General features: G+C 49.5%; 1 protein-coding gene across 2 annotated transcripts in view; it reads right to left on the bottom strand.

The window, feature by feature from the left end:
* Nucleotides 1-5,661: 5,661 nt before the first annotated feature.
* Nucleotides 5,662-19,308, bottom strand: part of PIK3C2B (phosphatidylinositol-4-phosphate 3-kinase catalytic subunit type 2 beta) — a 46,364-nt gene continuing 32,717 nt past the window's right edge. For both annotated transcript variants that reach the window (XM_040636498.1, XM_040636499.1), the window contains 10 exons: nt 17,136-17,305; nt 16,484-16,640; nt 16,036-16,145; nt 14,915-15,116; nt 14,401-14,525; nt 13,238-13,355; nt 11,418-11,499; nt 10,925-11,031; nt 9,595-9,723; nt 5,662-9,078 (listed from right to left, as the gene is read on the bottom strand). In XM_040636498.1, the coding sequence (XP_040492432.1) occupies nt 8,890-9,078; nt 9,595-9,723; nt 10,925-11,031; nt 11,418-11,499; nt 13,238-13,355; nt 14,401-14,525; nt 14,915-15,116; nt 16,036-16,145; nt 16,484-16,640; nt 17,136-17,305 (1,389 nt within the window). In that variant the 3' untranslated portion in view covers nt 5,662-8,889. The remainder of the gene's footprint in view (nt 9,079-9,594; nt 9,724-10,924; nt 11,032-11,417; nt 11,500-13,237; nt 13,356-14,400; nt 14,526-14,914; nt 15,117-16,035; nt 16,146-16,483; nt 16,641-17,135; nt 17,306-19,308) is intronic.

Below are 19,308 nucleotides of genomic sequence, written 5' to 3' on the forward strand. Positions count from 1 at the left end.
AGAAAGAACTTTTGGGAGCCAGGAGGAAGCCAACTGCTCTTCCTGCTTCAATGCGACTGCTCAAAGAACAGCCACTTCCTTCTAGGAATCTAAGAGGTCCTCAATCTCTATGGTTTACCCCTATTATCTCATCCATATCTCTGGAAATATCTCATTTTCAATCCTAAGAACTTCAGAAAAACGTATTAAGAGGAGTCAGCTTAATAACAGAAAAGAGACCCAAGCATGGAAATTAAATTCTTGAAGCCTCAGTTTCTTGGTTGTCAGGTGAGACTAATAATTCCTCTTTCAACAGGTTGGTGAGAGAACTAATTCTATCTAATACCTAGATAGAGTAGGGGGATAAACATCAGCTAATATCTGTTATTCATTGGCTAACAATGGTTTCCTGTTGCCTACACAGTAAGGGCTCCGTACAGCCTGTCCACCCACCATACTTTACCAGCTTTCTCTTCGTAACTTCCCCTCACGCATGTAATACTTTAGAACATTGGACTTGTTTCCTGCCTTTACTCGTGCTGTTTCTCAGGCAAGAAAGCTGTCTTCCTCCCTGTTATGCAAGTACTCATGTTTTAAGGTCCAACTCAAATGTCACCTCCTTCTTGAAGTCTTTGCCAACCTTCCCAGTCAGAATTCTATTATTACCATTTGAGCACTTAACACACTACACTATGTATACCTGTAAATGTTCTTCTTTCCTGCTGGTCTCAGCTCCTTGAGGGCTGTATCCCAGTACCTAGCCCAGTGGGTCACAAAATACGACCTGGGCACCTCTGGGGATCCCATTTCAAGACCCTTTCAGGGGGCCCTCAAGGCCAAAAAAAAAAAAATGTTCATAATAATACAAAGCTGTGATTTTCCTTTTTAACTCTCACTTTCTCATTGAGTGCACAGTAGACATGTATCTTCTAGAGGACACGTGATAAGTGATCTGGCAACAGGTGGATGCAAAAACAAGAGACTGGAGTTGTCCTTTATTAAAAGCCAGACATTAAAGACATTTGGGAGAAAAATGTAAAACAAGGTCACTCTTCTTGCTACAGTTTTTTGTTGTAAAAAATAATTTTTCATTAAAAGTATTGTGTTAACATGTAGTAGGTTTATTATTAAAATTCCTCAGTTTTGAGTTCTTAAACAGTAACTCCTGATAGATATAATACTCATAAACAAAAGTTCCTTGGAGTCTTTAATAATTTTTAAGAGTGTAAAAGGGAGGGCCGCCTGGGTGGCTCAGTCGTTAAGTGTCTGCCTTCGGCTCAGGGCCTGATCCCAGGGTCCTGGGATCCAGCCCTGAATCCGGCTCCCTGCTCAGCAGGAAGCCTGCTTCTACCTCTCCCACTCCCCCTGCTTGTGTTCCCTCTCTCGCTGTGTCTCTCTCTGTCCAATAAATAAATAAAATCTTAAAAAAAAAAAAGTGTAAAAAGGATCCTGAGACCAAAAAGTTTAGGAATCCTGACCTAACACGTTGACTGGCACATAACGGGTGGCCGATAATGTTTGTTGAATGAATGGAAGAGTATTCATAATTTAAAATAACAACATCTTCCTTATGGCTAAGCCTTTTGCTTTCCACTCAACTTTGTCACTAACACCACATGTCCCCAAAAAACATTTCTTAAAGCTTTCTTGACACTGTGAATTGTGTAAGACTGATGAATTACAGACGTGTACCCCTGAAATAAATAATACACTATATGTCAATTTAAAAAATAAAAATAAATAGGGGCGCCTGGGTAGCGCAGTCGTTAAAGCGTCTGCTTTCGGCTCAGGGCGTGATCCCGGCGTTCCGGGATCGAGTCCCACATCGGGCTCCTCTGCTAGGAGCCTGCTTCTTCCTCTCTCACTCGCCTGCTCTGTTCCCTCTCTCGCTGGCTGTCTCTCTTTCACATAAATAAATAAAATCTTTAAAAAATAATAATAATAATAAAAAAAATAAAAAATAAAAAATAAAAATAAATAAAAATAAATTTAACAACAACAACAAGAAAGCTTTCTTGAATGAGCCTCCCCTTCCCCATCTTGTTGTTGAATACATAATTTTATTTTCCTCACCTTGGAAGTTGTTCTAAAGAGAAAAAAACCCACAATCATAAAGTATCAAAAACTATAGGAATACGTGACTTTGTCCTATCAGTCCCAACAGGAAAAGAAAGTGTAAACCAGCCTTCTGCAGCCTGCTATCAGGTAGAAGGCAGACAGAGGGTAGCTCTGGACACAGAGATAACAAGGCGTTGCCATGGCCGCAGGCCTGCTGGTGAAGACAAGAAGTCCTTGGACTGGCAAGCGGACTGGCACTTTAGCAAAAGAGAAGATTTAAACCTCAGTTAATTATGTTTATTTTAAAAGATTGTGCAGGCCTGACATAAAGGGTATATCGCTTTTGACTTCATTTTTCTGAGTCAGTACCACCTCCAAAATCTTATTTCTAAGTATTCCACCCTTTGGGTGGCTACCACCTCCCATCTTTGCAACGCACTGCCCTCGTATCCCCTCAGCAACTTACCAACCCCCAGAAACCCTCCTTCACTTCCCTCCTCACCCAGCGTGAATTCGTGGTCCCCTTGCAAAGACCCTTCGCGCGTTTGCTTTTCTCTGGCAAAATTCCAACCCTAGTTACACCCAACTACCCACTTACTCTGAGTCTACACTCTTGCAGCTAATCGTTGCAGAAGCCCTCAGCCGTGCCCACCGACTTGCTTTGTTATTTGTAATCACACATTTCATCAGTGCCAGGCACGCCTACAACACTCGATAGTTCCACTGTAGCTCTGTTTCTCCTACACTCTGGGAAGGTTTCACGATGCTTGTTCGTCCAATTTCCAGCATTCCCATAAACACACATTCTTAGTTTAGGATCACACGTCATACTTCATTGGGAAACCAGATACAATTGGACATAAACAACCTCGTCTTTCCACCACTAAACCCACTGATCTACCTGCATTTGGACCCACTACTCTGTTTTCAAACTCACGACAGGAAAAGCAGCCTCCTGGGGCGCCTGGGTGGCTCAGTCGTTGGGCGTGATCCCAGCGTTCCAGGATCAAGCCCTGCATCGGGCTCCCTCCTCCGCTATGAGCCTGCTTCTTCCTCTCCCACTCCCCCGCTTGTGTTCCCTCTCTCGCTGGCCGTCTCTCTGTCAAATAAATAAGTAAAATCTATAAAGAAAAAAAAAAGAAAAAAAGAAAAGCAGCCTCCTGGATCCTATCCCTTCGTGTCTAACCAAAGGAATTCTGGCCTCCCTGAGCCCCCTTCCAATACAATTTTCTCTCAAGCTTCTAGAGCCTCACATGCAGGGTTAGCAACACCTATCTGAAAAATTAAAAAGGGGCGCCTGGGTGGCTCAGTTGGAAGCTTCTGCCTTCAGCTCAGATCATGATATCAGGGTCCTGGGTTGGAGGCCCCCCCCCCATCAGACTCCTTGCTCAGTGGGAGCCTGCTTCTCCCTCTCCCACTCCCCCTGCGTGGGTTCCCTCTCTTGCGGTCTGTCAAATAAATAAATAAAATCTTTAAAAAATAAAATTTAAAAAGCTTGGGGCGCCTGGGTGGAGCAGTCAGTTGGGCATCCGGCTCTTGGTCTCGGCTCAGGTCCTGACCTCAGGGTGTTGAGATCAAGCCCTGTGTCGGGCTCTGCGCTCAGCGTGGAGTCTGCTTGGGATTCTCTCCCTCTCCCTTAGCCTCTCCCTGCTGCTAAAATAAATAAATCTTTAAAAAATATATTTAAAAAAGTTAAACATCTCCCAGATTCATGCCCCTCCAAGTTTCTGTACCACTACCTCAAAGTTTCTCGAGTTGGTTATGGTCTCTACTTTCTCTCTGCAACTGCCTCCAGTGTGAACTTTGTCCTCACTACTCCTTCAAACAGCCCTCAAGGGGCACCTGGCTGGCCCAGCGGGTGGAGCGTCAGACTCTTGATCTCGGAGTCATGAGTTCAAGCCCCACCATGGGCATGGAGCCTCTTTAAGAAAACAACAACAACAACAACCCCCCTTATCAAGATCAACAACAACCGTTTACCAAGTCCAATCCTCTGACTGTGGTGGGCTGAACTGTGTCCTCCTAAAAGATATCGAAGTCCTAATCCCCCAGTATTTGTGAACGTAAGCTTATTTGGAAACAGGGTCTTGGAAAGTTAGGATGAGGTCCTTAGGGTGGGTCCGATCTGGTAGGATTGTGTCCTTACACAAAGGGTAAGTGTGGACACAGACACGCATGCACGACACACATGCACACGCAGGGAGGACACCGTGTGAACATGACGGCAGAGACTGGGGTGATGTACCCTACAAGTCAAGAAATGTCAACCATTTCCAGGAACTACCAGAAGGTGGAAGAGGCATGGAACAGATTCTCCCTCCCAACCTTCGGAAGGCACCAATTCTGCCAACTCCTTGATCGTGGCCTTCTAGCCTCTGGACCTGTGAGCAAATTAAATTGTTGTTTACGCTGCCCAGCCTACGACACTTTGCTGCAGCGGCCCTAGGACAGGGACAGTACTTTTCTTTAGGCTCCCATGACGGCGCTCCCTTGGTGTCCCTACAATTCCAGTGGCTCCTCCTCTCCCTCCTCTGAACGTTGGCCTGTATCAGTGCTCAGTCCACCCGTGTCTTTTCTTCTAGCCTGATCTAGGTGATCTCAACCTCGTGTGGACGCCGTGCATACCTAACCTCCAGGCTGGCCTCTCCCGGGCACTTCAGGTTCCAGTCTCTGGCTTCTCCACGTGGATGTCCACACACCTCAAACTGATCATGATCAAAACAAAACTCTTTATAAAAAAAATAATTTTATTTACTTAAGTCCGCTCCATGCCCAACGTGGAGCTTGACCTCATGACACCGAGATCAAGCTTCGCAGGCTCTACCCACTGAGCCAGCCAGGTGCCCGAGACAAAACTCCTCATTCAGCTCCGCCAAGAACGCCATCTTGCCCGTTCTCCTCGATGGCCGCCCCCAGTCTGCCTCGCCCAGTTGCTAAGGCCCTAAACTTAGGAGTCACCCTCACTTCCTCTCTGCCTCAACTCCACATCGAATCCACCAGCGGATCCATCAGCTCTACCTTGAAATTCACGAATTCTCTCCAGAATTTAACTACTTCTCACTGTCCCCTCGCCCCATCATTTCCTTCCTAGACTTCTGCAAGGGCCTTCTCTGCTGCTTCCATTCGTCCTTCAAACAGCAGCCAGAATGACCATTTATTTGTCTTTATAAAATATTTTATTTTTTTGCGAGAGAGTATGTATGCAGGGGTGAAAGTGAGGAGGGAAGGGGGAGAGGGGAAGGGAGAGGGACAAGCAGACTCCAAACTGAGTGCAGAGTCTGAGGTGGGGCTCTAATCCCACAACCCTGAGATCTGCCCTGAGCTGAAACCAAGAGTTAGATGCTTAACCGCTTAACCACTTAACCGACTGGGTCCCCCAGGCACCCCAGGGCACCATTTTTAAAGTGTGGTCTTTCTACCACAATCAGAATGACCTTTTAAAACATAAATTGGAGCACTATAGTCCCTTTTTCAAAACCTTCCAGTGGTAGTCGCATCACACTAAGAATAAAATCTGGAGTTCTGATCCGCTTCAGAGCTCAGTGCAGGTTATCCTGGTGAAGCCCCCTGCCTACCCGGCCCCTCCCCTCTCCTGCCTTGTCTTGAGACAGCACGCTGTAATTCTGTGTTCCCGGGTCAGCCTCCCTAGCTGGGCAGTGAGTTCCTTGAGGACAGGAGCCACATCTTTGTCATTTTAGTGGCCACACTGCCTGGTCGCCCTGCCTGACTCAGAGAAGGCCCTTAGACACCTCAGACACGGTCCAGCCACCACAATTACCACCTGACTTAACAATGCTGCCTCCTTTTTCACCTTTCAAGTCCAATCTAATCGTTACTCCCAAATCCCAGCCAGTCAGGTTATGTCATTTTTGGCACCTCTCTTTGCACTCAGAAAACCCAGCCTCCTGGGCTTCTTTTGTTTCTCTTTGCCCCTTGTCCCAGCTCCCATGCCCACTCCCTCAGGGTGGTTCAGATTTCCGCCCCATTTGGCCAAGAAATTTCCCCAACTAAGACTCTTGCCAGATTCAAGTTCTAACTTTTAAAAGGTCCACTGGGACTCGCCCAGAACTGCAGTGACATCCCAAAACCACTTGGAAACCCAGCAAGATAGGTAACGCTTCCTACTGTTTACTACTGGAAATCCCTTGGAAGCCCCACAGAATCTCCTGGGGTGAAACAGGACACCCCACTGGAGCGTTTTGAAAACTTCTGGGTGAAATGCTCGAACGAGGGTCACATGGCCTCCTTCTTCCACTTGGTGAGTTCAGTTCTGGGCTACGGCTCCGCTCTCATGACTTCATAGTCGTAAGGCCTCTCAGAGGTTCAGTTTCGTCTCGTATCAAACATGGTTGGCTAAACAGCACTAGGCAGTAGCCTTCTCAAATGCAGAGATCGTCTTGATTTATCTTTGTGAACTCCAGGGGTCACATGGCCCAGGGCCCAGCGCACAACTCCAGGAGCTGTATTCTTTGTGAACAGAGGCCTGCTACCAGGTGGCACCGGTAAACACAGTAAACGTTTGTTGACAGAATGAATCAATGAACCATATTGACCTCCCACGGTAGCTGCAACGAAACACGACATCATTTATATAGAGAACACTCTGAAAACTAACAAATAATATACCAACTTAAGGGACTGCATTCAACATTACCTATGAGGTTGCCCCAAGTTGGGAGTCAATCCAGAGATTCAAATTCCAGACCCAACGCTGACGGGCTGTGTCCTTAGGCAAATTACTTAATCTCTCTGAGCTTCTGTTTTCGTCATCTGTGAAATGGGGATACTACTACTGACCTGATCGAGTTGTTCTGAGGCTAAATTTGGCTGACAAATGTGAAATGCCCAGTGCAGGGCACCGGTGCATCTGAAAGGCACCGTTTGTAAGACCACCAACCCCCATCACTATCTCACCTTATACACCAGCTGTTTTCATCGAAACATTGACCGATCTTGGAAACGCTAGTTTTGTTTTTCTCAAATGTCATTTATTAGAAAATACAATTCCAGAGAAAGTAGCAGATACAAGGACATCTGGGAAGTGGGTACAGTACACAGACCTCTTTAAGTCAGGGGCACAGAAGGTCAAAATAAAATGAGCTACGGGCAAAGAGCCAGTAACCCAACTATGGTCCGTTCATCTGGAGAAGTCCCACCCCTGTTCCCCACTTCCCCCACCCCCTTCCCCACCGTGGCCACTTGATCCTTGACATTTTGAACCTCAAGGAAAAGTTTAGATTTCCTTGCTACCCTGTGGCCTCAGTGAATGGAGCTTCTTTCTCCAGTTATGGAATGAGTCAGCAAAGGGAGGAATTTCTGATCCCTGGAGCTGAGAAGGAAGCTGGGGAGGGATGGCTGAGAGTATCCTCGATTACCTCCGTGCCCCCATCATGGGGTACATCCAAGCCAAGTCTGGTTTTAAAAGTTCCTATGAAATTCGAAGTCTCTCCCTCTTTTCCCAAGGAACACAGCCCTCTGGAGTAAAGTGCAAGACTGACTCTCAAGTCCACCTGGTAGGGAATAAAGCGTCCGAGAGCTAAGTGCCCCAGTCTCTCCCTCCAGGCTCAACTCCAGGGGGTCAACCACGCCCTCCACTCCGGCCTCCTCGCAACCAAAGAACATCACCGGAATCCCCCACCCCAGGCCCCTTTCCTCCACTTAGGGCATCCCTTTGGCTCCAGACTAAAGAGGTTTATGGCCCCATAAAATGAGGGAAATTCTTGTTTTTAAAAAATGTGACAGAAATGGAGTTTGGGGAAAGCAGCACATAAAAAGGAGAGGTGTGGTGGGGTGACGGGATCCCCCTGGCATCTGCAGCTGAGAGGCCCCTGCCCAGGCCCGGGATGCCCTTGGGTGGAAGGAAATCTGAAAGCTGAGACAGTACTTTACCCCACCGGAGAAAAAGGAAGGGAGAGAGACCTATGGAGGAGCACCCCCGGCATATTTGCAGGGACCAGATGGTCCCCAAGGGGGCCGTGAGAATGGAGGGGTAGAAGACAGTATTCAGGGTGAGTCCTAGCAAAGTAGGGGAAGATGAGAAGAAAAACTCCCCCCGAGAGAGCTCAGGTCCCTGAATACAGGTCCTCTGCCGAGCCCCATTCGGAAGGCCCTTCCTTACACACGTAGATATCACATCGCTCTCCTTTGGAGGCAAAAATCAGAAAGGCCCCATGCAGGCCTCGGTCGGGCACACCCACCCTCCCTGCCCCTCCCCGACCTGCCCTCAGAGAGGGAGGGCTCTAACCGAGGACCCACGGGGCCCCTCCCCGAGTTAAGTCCTATCGATAGAAAAACAAAAACGAAAAACAGACAAGCAAACAAACAAAAACCTAAGGAAAAGTCCAATAAGAACCTTAATCATACAAAAAGTCCAAATAGTCTTCCTCTCTTGCCTTCCGAGGCATATGTGAAGTCCCTTCTCACGAGGCTTCCTGTCCAGTCAGGACAACATTACTATTTCATTTTTTAAAAATAAAAATAAAGATAATCCCCCCCAACCCCCCTCCCAAATGCTACTTCATACAGCCCACCCCACTCACCCCAAACCAGGCATTGCTCCCTTGACACAAGGTAAACTTAAAACTTTGCGGCCACCTCACAGTCTCCGAGGGGCTGCTCACCACCACCAACCCAAGCTCGCTGGGCAGAGGAGGGGACAGCAGAGAGCATCGCACTCTCCCTACCTCCTGTCACAAAGGCCCGACCCGCCTGGACAGAGGGGAGGCCCGCCAAGGGCCCTGCCCCTTCGCAAGGAAAGGGCACCTGAAGCAGGGGAACAGTCCTCTCCCCTGGCCCCCCCAGCAGCCTGGGGTCCTGGGCAGGGAAGGGGGGAGGGCTTGAGCTCTGCTGGGCTCACAAGGTCTCATGACTTCGAGATCCCAGTGCGAACCAGCCAGTCTTCTCCTGGGCCAGGTCCAGCTCTCGCAGACGGATGTGCACCTCCCCGAGGAGAACGTTCTCCCAGAATCCTTGCTCGCTCAGCACGCTCAGCTGCAGCTCCCGCTGCTGCAAGTCTCCCTTGGGGATCCCGTCGTACACCAGCTGCGAGCACACAGATTGGGAAGAGAGGGGACACAGAAGAGGGAGACGCTTAGGTCTGTTGGGGTTTGATCTGGCCGACGCTGAGACCTCTGAGCTCCCCAACCAGAGTCCAAGGGGATAGAGAGGGCACTCGGAACCCGAGAAGAGTTTTAAAGAACTTTGTTCTTTGCTGAGAGGTCAGGCGGGTGAGGGCTTTGTACTGAGGCCACCGCTCATTATCAGCAAAGGACTCCTACCCCCCACGGGACAGGGCCGAGGCCACGTTTCAGCTGTGGAATCCTGACAAAGGGTCAGCAAACTTGTTTATGAGAAAGGCCAGAAAGGAAATATTTTAGGCTTTTGAGGCCATAGGGTCTGGTCTACGTCACGAGTACGCAATCCCGCCGCTGCCACGTGAAGAGCAGCCACAGACGGTCCTTAAAGGGATGGGTGGGGCCACATTCCAAGACGACTTGATTTCCACACACAGGCGTAGTCTGCTAGCCCCAGCCCTACTCCAGCACATTCCCCACACACCATCTCATTGTAGGTGGGGTTGCAGGTTTTCCGGGCCACTTTGGTTTTCTTCTTAGTGGTTTTCTGCGGGTCAGGGAGGAGGTAAATCTTCACGTAGGGGTCTGGGTCATTCCCGTCCTGGAGCAGTTGCTACGAAGGTAATGAAAATTTTAAAAAATTAAAAAAAAAAAAAAAGTTTCCTAGGTCTGTGTCTTTATCACCAATCCTGTGATCAACCCCACACCTGGCTTCTGGCGAGGCACAGGAACGTGCTTCCCAGCTCACTCCATTCTGAGAGAAAGCTCTCCCATGACAATAGGAGGTGTCCTACTAAACATCAACCTGACTGCCTATTATACCCAGTTTATACTTTCCATACAAACGCCCGGGGCATGCCATCCCTTGGTCCGTTTTGACTGAGCCATCATATCCCTAGATAGCTTCCTGCCTGGCCCAATGTCTTTGTCTATTTTGTCATTTGATCCAGGTAACCCCCAAGAGGTGGAAGATGAGTCAGGAAGATTAAGCTGCTTGCTGAAGGCCAGCCAATTAGGGCTTCATCCAGCCTGATCCTTTTAAAACTTAAATTAGATCTTGTCATGTCTCTGCTCAAAAACCTTCCCATCGTTCCCATTGCACTCAGGGTCAGAGCCACGGTCCTGACTGTGGGACCCGGGCTCCGGTCCGCGGTGCCCTCTCCAACCCCATCACCCACTCTTCTCCCCTTTGCTCTGCAGCCTTCAGCCACAATGGCCCCCTGCACCTCCCAACACACTCCAGGCAGGCTCCTGACTCATCAGGGCTTTTGGATTTAACTGCTCTCTCTGCCTGGAACAATCCTCACCTCCTTCCATCTTTGCTCGAGTACCTACCTCCTCGTCAAGGAAGGCTTCCCTGACCTCTCTATAAGACTGCCACGGCTTCGCTCCACCCCAGTATCCGTCCTCTGCTTTATTGTTGTCAGAGAGCATTTACTGCTATCTGCTAGGTGCCAGTGTGCACTCTTCATTTAACCCCCCAGACTCCACCAGGTAGATACCAGCATTATCTTCATTTTAATAAGGCTCAGAGTAGGGGCGCCTGGGTGGCTCCATCAGTTAAGCGTCTGCCTTTGGCTCAGGTCATGGTCCTGGGGTCCTGGGACTGAGCCCCGTGTTGGGCTCCCTGCTCTGAGGGCCCTCTCCCTCTGCCCCTCTCCCACACTCCCCGCTGTTTGTCCTCTCTCTCTCTCAAATAAATAAATAAAATCCTTAAAAAAAAAAAAAGGCTCAGAGTAATTAGACTACTTCCCAAAGTCAGAAAAGTACCAGAAAAAGACAGAGAACCAAATGAAGACTGCGCATGTACTTACCAAGCCCCGGATATGCATGACCATAATGAAGAGTTTATTGTTTTTGTAGGAGATGGACAGCTTCACCTCCCCGCCCACCTTCCCGACAGGCCGGGCCCAGGAGCCGTCTATAGGGTCAAAGAAACGCAAGAAAGGTCATGAGGCCAGTTTTGTCCCCATCTGGTGCCAGGCAGAGGTTTCCATTGTCTTCTCCCCACCCTCCACTCCCGTATCTTCATGTCGGGGTCCTGATACCCCATGGGGGAACTGCCAGGTGAGGTCTGTGAACATGATCTAGAATTGGGTTGAGACGGTCTACCCAACGTGCATGTGTAATCACCAACTGAGTATCCTGTCCCTGGGAAACCTGCGTGAGGAGCGATGGGCCCCACAGCCTGAGTGGGAAACCAGATCCTCTAGAGAAAGAGGGAACTGGGAAGATGTGGGGGCGGGAGAAACTACCCCTGGGGAAGGTTCAGAGAGGTTGGCAGGAATGTCAGAGAAGGCAGAGTACCTGAGGACTTGGGAGCGGGGCTGGCGCCCGCAGCCTTCTCATCTCGGGGCAGGGGGTGAAAGAAGGTGTACACCAGATCGCACTGGAACGAAATCAGAGGCAGAGTCATTCTTCAGTAAGACAACGGCCCCATAAAAAAAAAGGGACTATTCCCGATTAAAAGAGGCCTATAAAATGGAACAACTGAATGTAGTATGTGCTTCTTGTTTGGATCTTAGCTGAAACCAACCAACTGTAAAAAGAATTCGAGGGACGACAGGGAAACTCTGAATATGGACTATGTACTGGGTGATATGATGGCACTGTAGTTACACAGGAACAGAGCTGCACAGTGACTGTTTAGGGACAGAATGTCACACTGTCTGTGACTGACTTTATTTTATTTTTTAATTTTTTAAAAAGATTTTATTTATATGAGAGAGAGAGCAGCCAGGGGGAGGGGGAGGAGGAGAAGCAGACTCCCCACTGAGCGGGGAGCCCAATGCGGGGCTCCATCCCAGGACCCTGGGATCATGACCTGAGCTGAAGGCAGACACTTAACAGACTGAGCCACCCAGGTGTCCCTGTGATTGACTTTAAAATACTTCATACAGGGACACCTGAGTGGCTCAGCCGGTTGGGCGTCTGCCTTTGGCTCAGGTCATGATCCCAGGGTTCTGGGATCAAGCCCCACATCGGGCTCCTTGCTCCAGCTTGCTTCTGCTGCTCCCCATGCTTGTGTGCGCTCTCTCTTGCTCTCTGTCAAATAAATAAATAAAAATCTTTAAAAAATAAAAAGATACTTTATACAAAAATAAGCAAATCTGGCGAGACATTAACTGTTTAGGTGATGGACATATAGGCACACATTATACTGTTTCTCTGCTTTTCTGTATGTTTGAAAGTTCTCAAATAAAAAGTTTTTTAAAAAGGAAAAAAAAACCCTAGGTCACATCAGGTCAAGAGCAGTCTGTTCTTCTCTGCCATGCCCTTCCCCCTGGACACACAGACACCTTTCAAGCAGAGAAATATCTGAGCCAGATATTCTACTCTTCCTGAGAATGTTTCCTAACTGTGTTAGGGAAAACAAAAACTAAAATGTGTGAAAATACCTATCCTAGCATTAATAGTGGGGGAAAAAAATGGACATAATCGGTCTCAAGAAGCAAATGATTAAGGAGATTTTGGTATTGCAAGTCAAAGTATTAATTTGGTACAGATATTTAAAGTTATGCTTATTATAAACTCAAAGTGAGAAATACATTATACAGTGATACTGAAGCAATGACCAGTATAAAATGGTAAGAGTCACATTTGCATATAGACAAATAGGAAGGAAACATGGAAATGGGGTGAGATGATCTGGCAGGGGGGTGGGCCTCCTGATGACTGTATTTGTTTTTATGCTCATTATAATACCAAATTGTAATACTATTTGTTTAAAAAAAATCTAGGTAAATACTCAACCTGCTCAAAAAACTCCTTTTCCTCAAAAACCCCTTCCTTCCTAAGGTTCTGATCACTCCTAGCACTTTGGGATCGCTTCTGATAAATGTCTCATAAATGTCTCTCCAAGCGCCCAGCATTTAAGGGCATGACCCGAGAGGCTGAAGCTAAGACCCTCCCTCCCTCCTTCCTCCCCCCTCTTCCGCCCCCTCTTCCGCCCCCTCTTCCTCCTCTGCAAAGTCAAACAGACCCAAAGAGCCAAGTTCCGAACTTGACCACCAGGGGGCTCGCGACCTCCCCGCTTCCCCCACATTCCCCCTACCCCATCCCCCACCCACCCCACCCCACCCCCGCCCCCGAACACCCCAGCGGGGAACAGAGGGGAGCCCACCCACCTCGGCCACCTCGGGGGCGTCATGGGTCAAGTGCCGGATGTAGCGGTTTAACTCCTCCCTCCGCCGCTCGGCCACCGCCTCTCCCCGCGAGCGGCCAATCACGAAGCGACTAGGGAAGCTGGCGAGGCAGGTGGGCCGTGGGAACGCAGGAGAGGCAACAAGGGGAAAGAAAATGAAGAGGCGGCAGGCTTTTGTCACATTTCATTTGCGTTTTCAGCGACCTGACCCACATTTCTCACCAGCCGGCCCCATTCCTCCCACGGCTCCCCGGGGCTGCGCCGACGACACCCTCAGGCAGCATCTCACGCGGCAGTTCCAGGAACCCCGGACAAGAAAACCAAGCTGTTGGGCAGTCCTAGGGCTCCCCAGAAGTGCCTCGGGGCCCTTGGAGGAGCCCACAGTTTTCCCCATCAAAGTAAAAAATTCATTTGAAAACCCCTTTTAAAAAATGTGTGATGACATACACAGAACATAAAATTTACCATCTTAAACACTACAGTTCACTGGTGGTATTAGATACACACTGTTGTGTGACCCTCACCACCGTCCATCTCCAGAACTCTTTCAACTTGCACAACTAAACTCTGTACCCATTAAACAGCTCCCTGTTCCTCCCTCCCTCCAAGCCCTGGAGACCACCATTCCGCTTTTGATCTCTAGGAATCTGACTACTCTAGAGACTCATATAAGTGGAATATTACACTATTTGTCTTTTTGTGATTGGCTTATTTCACTGAGCATAATGGCCTCAAGGTTCATCCATGTTGTAGCACGTGTCAGAATTTCCTTCTTTTTAAGACTGAATAATATTCCGTCATATGTATATGCCAAATTTTGTTTTCTATTTATCTTTTACTCTTTAAAAGATAAAAAAAAAAACCCAAAAAACCCCAAACTTTGAAACATCTTCAGATCCAGTAAGTCCTCTGCTTTTAGCCCCAGTTTTCTCTCCCAGCAGGTGGACCTACGCTCATTTTCCAGGCTGGACTAAGTCAGGAGATCCCCGCCAGCAGGGGGCGCATGTGTTACCGCACTCATGACCAGGCCAAGAAAACCAAGCAGATCTTAAGAAAGGGTAGTTTCGGGATCCTGCAGTCCTGCCAGCCCCTACCGGTTCTCCCTCCCCGGGATGTCCCGGTGCAGAGAGGAAAGGGGGCAGGTACCTGGGCAGCTGGGAAGAAGGAAAGAGCAGCCGCAGTTTATTGTGTAATTCCTGGAACTCCTCAAACGTCCGTTGGATGTAAGTGGCCTCATGAGCGTTCTCTCGCATCACCTTTACCACATAAACCTGCAAAGGTCCAAGTCTTAGAGCATACCTGCCAAACCCCGTGCACCCAATGAAGGGAGTGGGTAAGGGAACAGAAGAGGGAAGGGGTGTGTGCATGTGGGTGTACGTATGTGTTGGGGGAGTCCACTTTCTAGAAGGAAAAGGGCAAAAGTATCTCCAAAGGAGAAGATACAGATGTACATTTGTCCTGCACATGTTTCATAGGACCCTCGACCCAGACGGGGCAACCACCCAATTCGGCTCCCTGATTCCAGCAGCCTACTCGCCCAGGGGAGAGGCTCAGTCTGTGCACGGGATGCCCACCGTGCAGATGGGAAGAGACAGTCAGAACCCCAATATGCTGGGGGCGGTGGGGAGCAAGACAGGGTCAGATGGGAGAAAACACTTACGTAGCCCTTGTTGGGGTGGAAAATCTTCTCGTGGCGGCAGAGAAAAACATCACTGATGCGGCCAGAGCTCTTGAGTGTGTGTGTTCGGGGGGCAAAGGAAAGGGTCAGCCGGTCGTCTGAGCCCGTGAACTTCATCTGAGCCAGGTTATGGATGAAAAAATTGAGCTTTGTGGCTACGCTGCCCAGGCTGGACTCAATCAACCTGTTGGTACAGGAGGATGGGGAGAAAAGGATGTAACCACGGACCCAAGTCCCCACTGCTTGGACACAGCGATCGCAACGACTATCCCCTGACACCTGAGACTAACCCTCAGCTCAGATAGAATCATTTTCCCTGTGTACTATCCTTATAGGGTGCTTGACTGGCACCCAATTATCTACATGCCATTTGTTCATGTGAATCCTGGGGTCTTATCTCCCCTTGCTGCCCTCCTGAGCCAAAGACCGTTAAACCACGGTAGGAAGGAATTAGGGATTCCAGCACACGGTCGGCATGAAAATGTCTACATACAGTAGACCTCCAGTACAAGGGAACCTCACCAAGCACCATTCAATCTAAAGAATTCAGATCAAAAGGAGAGGTTCTATGTGAGAACAATGGAGAAAATTTAGCTGGCCAAGTTCCAAAAAGAGTGGATGATAAAACAGAGGCCTCGCCTACACGGGCAGAACTGTAGACGTGAGTACAGAGACACGTCCTTGGTTTCATACCATGTGCCTACAAACATTGTCAAGTATGGGAAAATGGAACCATGGAATTCCGTGTTTTGGTAAGTGCAAGGGTTCTGATCCAGAGAGCTAAGGACTAAGAAAAATCCATGTTCGTCCCAGAAACAAAGTCTTTGACCAAGACCTGGCAAGAATGTAAGAGACTGCAATAGCTCCATGCACAAAGGTGAGCCCCAAAATACAGACAGAACACGGAGTCAGAGAAGTCAGGTGGCTTCCCTAAGTCAGAGGCAAAGTTAGGACAACAAGCACATGGAGTCAGCTCTGGGCTCTGCCATCTGAGCAGAGCTTTCCCGTTTTCCGAGCCCTACTCCTCCCCATCAGGCAGCCTGGGAATGAATGACTTGCGGGGGTGGGGGGTGGGGGGGGCTGTTTTGGGCTCGGGGCGTTACCTGGTGAAGTAGGTAGTGGCATTGGCTTCTGTGTCCTGCGGCCTCAGAGCATCATACACGTATTTGAGGTCCTCCAGGTCTGAGAGCTCGGGGATCCCACAGGACAGCATCTAGAAGCAAAGCGAAGATGGAGAGAGGGCACCTTTAACCAGAAATTCTTGCTCCTTCCCCCCATAGGGCAAGACTTTCTACAGCGAGGCTCCCTAACCCTCCTAGGGGGTGGCAGACGGATGCTGTGGGCAGTGGCTGGAAGGCCACAGGAATGGAGGGGCTGGGGCAGGAAGTCAGACACCGCACAGACACCACTGTTCCCAGTAGTCTGTGCCCTGCCTTTATCTAGACCTCAGAGAAGTAGACCTCCAAAAAGCCTTTGAAGCAAGACAGGGGAGCCTTAAAGTTGGTGCCAGATGATAAGAAGGATGGGTTCAGAAAGGGATGAGCTCCTCACCAGGCCCAGGAGGTTGAGGAAGAGGTGGGTGTGCTTGCGAATGAGGTTGTAGGCTTGGCAGCAAAGGTCAACAAAATCATGGAAGCGGCTGGAAGGCTTGTCGCCCCCGTTGATGACATACGCCATATCCGAGGTGAAGACAAAGGGGGCACGGTCCCTGGGCCAAGGGGAACGAACATACAGGTAGAAGGTCAGCATGGAGGAGGAAGCCCTCTGCCTTGTGGGGTGCGTCAGGGAACAGTTCCCCTCGTCACCTGCGGGAACCTGGATAGATGGGGCTCTCCCTACCTGCTCCCTCTTTGCTTTTCCTACCTTAACCTCAAAAGACCCCCAGAGACGTCCTTCACTGATTCCTTGTCTGTGAGCCACCAATATTGTTTTCCTGGATAGCTAACTGTATTCCCTTTTGCTGTGGTTTGGGCTCATTTGCCTTTGCTCAGGCCTCAGCAGGGAGGGAGAAGAGCTGGTCCCCCATTCTTCTGTAAGGCCCTGCAAAGACTTGACCTCTTTCTCAGCCTTCTCTTCTCCAAAGCTGCTCAGCCCAGGGGCTCAAGTGCAGCCCCCTTCCAAGACAGGCCTGTGTTCAGCTCGGAACCCCTTCTGCGGACCTCCCTGCCCTCCACGCGCGGCCTGGCTTCAGGAGACCACTTACCGCTTGATGTTGCCGAACATCTGAGCGTGGCCCAGGAAGCGGCCAAAGTCTATGTGGAACATGTGGCCGGTGGTCTTCAGCATGATGTTGTCATTGTGCCGGTCACAGATGCCCAAGACGTACGTGGCCACGCAGCAGCCGGCACAGGAGTAGATGAAGTTCTCCACAGCCTGGGGGGAAGGCAGGCAGATGGGAGGAGAGGACGGAAAGTGGCTCCGAGGGACTGCAAGGGCCACGGCCAGACAACCCAGCCAGCCCTGCTGTTTCCTTCAGGAGCCCCAACAGCACCTGTCACCTGCCAGGTCAGCCTTCATCGTGCACAGCGGGCACCCCCCCACACACAGACACCTCTCTCCTGTCTTATGGGCTGTAAGGGGATGGAAGGCTGGTGTATGTTTCTCCACCACTTTATCTGCCATCCATCTTCTTCTACACCTTTCCTTCTTCTAGGGAGACTGACTTGGAAAGACAGTGAACTCATCTGGGAGCCCTGACTTGACCGGCCCCAACTGAAGAGACCTTAATAGACAGGAAGACGGATGTTTACCACATTCCCCAACAGTTGTGACCGGCTCAGCTCAAGCACAGCCCTGAGGCGGCCAACTTCCGGGTCCCTTCCTGACCCTCCTCAGAATTCTCCAGGCTTCTCCCTGCCCCGTAGACACTTCCCATTCCCAGGGTTCTTGGTATCAGCTAAATGCTAATCTAATTAAAGTCACTTCACTCCAAAGAAGAGCTGAGGCAGTTTGACACTCCTGGGTGGGGGGGTGGGGTTTACACTTGAAAATCAGACATCTCTAGCTGGTAAACTGTGTGAGAGAGATTTTTAAATTTAAAGCAGGAGGGAGGATGGCTAAGGGGTTAGATCCACCTTATTTCATCGGGTCGGCATCTGTCCCCTTAGCTGTCTCTCCAGGAAGTACAAGTAATGGAATTAGCAAACGGATACCTTTCACCCTCTGATTCCTCTTTGTGAGGTTTACAGAATTTCTAAGAATTCAAGACAGACTCATCCACAGAGGGCAAAAACCGGCATCGCCAACAAGGAATGTACAGACTTGAGATGAGAGAAAGCTTCCCAGATGGGGAATGTGTGCCCTTCCTGCCTCTCTCTACAAATTTCCTCCTCATCCTTCAGGGCCTGGAGTCCCAAGCCCTCCAGCTCCCGCAGACTCCTCCCCCATTGAGCCCCGACAGCCCCACTGCCACCCCCCTCACTCTTTTCTCTCCCCAGGTTCTAGGGGTCTTATCTCCCAGCAGCTCCATGGCCATCCACGAGGCCTCTTTCAAAACTAGCCACACGGGGAAGAAAAAAAACAAAAAACGAAAAACTAGCCACACAGAACCCCCTGCCCACTCACTTGTCTAATTAAACCAGATGGCGAGTCCACAGGAATCTAAGAACAGAAAGTCTATAAAGAAATCACAGAATGCACCTTCTGGAAGGAAAGGACTATTTCCAGGACAGGGAAACAGACGAATGAAGAGAAACCACTCAGTAAGAAGTACAATCCATCACTTCCCGGTCTTGACCCTCACCTCCATCAACTTGTCTTCCTTCCACAGATATTCTTTCCACCTGAAATGCATTCTTCTTCTTCTTCTTTTTTTAGTATTTTATTTTGAAGTAATCGCTACACCCCACGTGGGGCTCGAACCCACAACCCCGAGGATCAAGAGCCGCACGCTCTACCGACTGAGCGAGCCAGGCGCCCCTACCTGGAATGCATCCTATCTTGACTCACAAAAGAGCTATATGGCTGTGGGTAAATGACTCGGGTCTCATTACCTAAGTTATGTGGAGTGTGAGCTGCGGGAAGTCTCACCAGACCAAGGGAGCTCTCCTGATTTAAGGGGTTTTCACTTGAAGGATGTGGGCAACTCCCTTTGCTCAGGGAGTGGCCAGGAGACAAACGGCTCTAGTTCTTTCCTACTGGAAGTCAGCAGAAGAAACGACCAGCACTATTCTAGCAGAAAGTCAAGAAGAGCCGACAGGCTGCCTTTGGAAGACTGATATTAAGCACAAAGACACAGAGTGAGTTTCTCCGTACGTTCTTGTTGGGCAGCCTTCTATCATATTTATTATGACTTTTTATTACACTGGCCAGAAGACTAAGTCCAGCACCAAGCACAGTGCCCTTTGCGTGGTGGCCATTTGATACCTGAAGAATCC

The sequence above is a fragment of the Ursus maritimus genome, unplaced genomic scaffold (assembly GCF_017311325.1).
Source record: "Ursus maritimus isolate PB19 unplaced genomic scaffold, ASM1731132v1 scaffold_2, whole genome shotgun sequence".
NCBI lineage: Eukaryota > Metazoa > Chordata > Mammalia > Carnivora > Ursidae > Ursus > Ursus maritimus.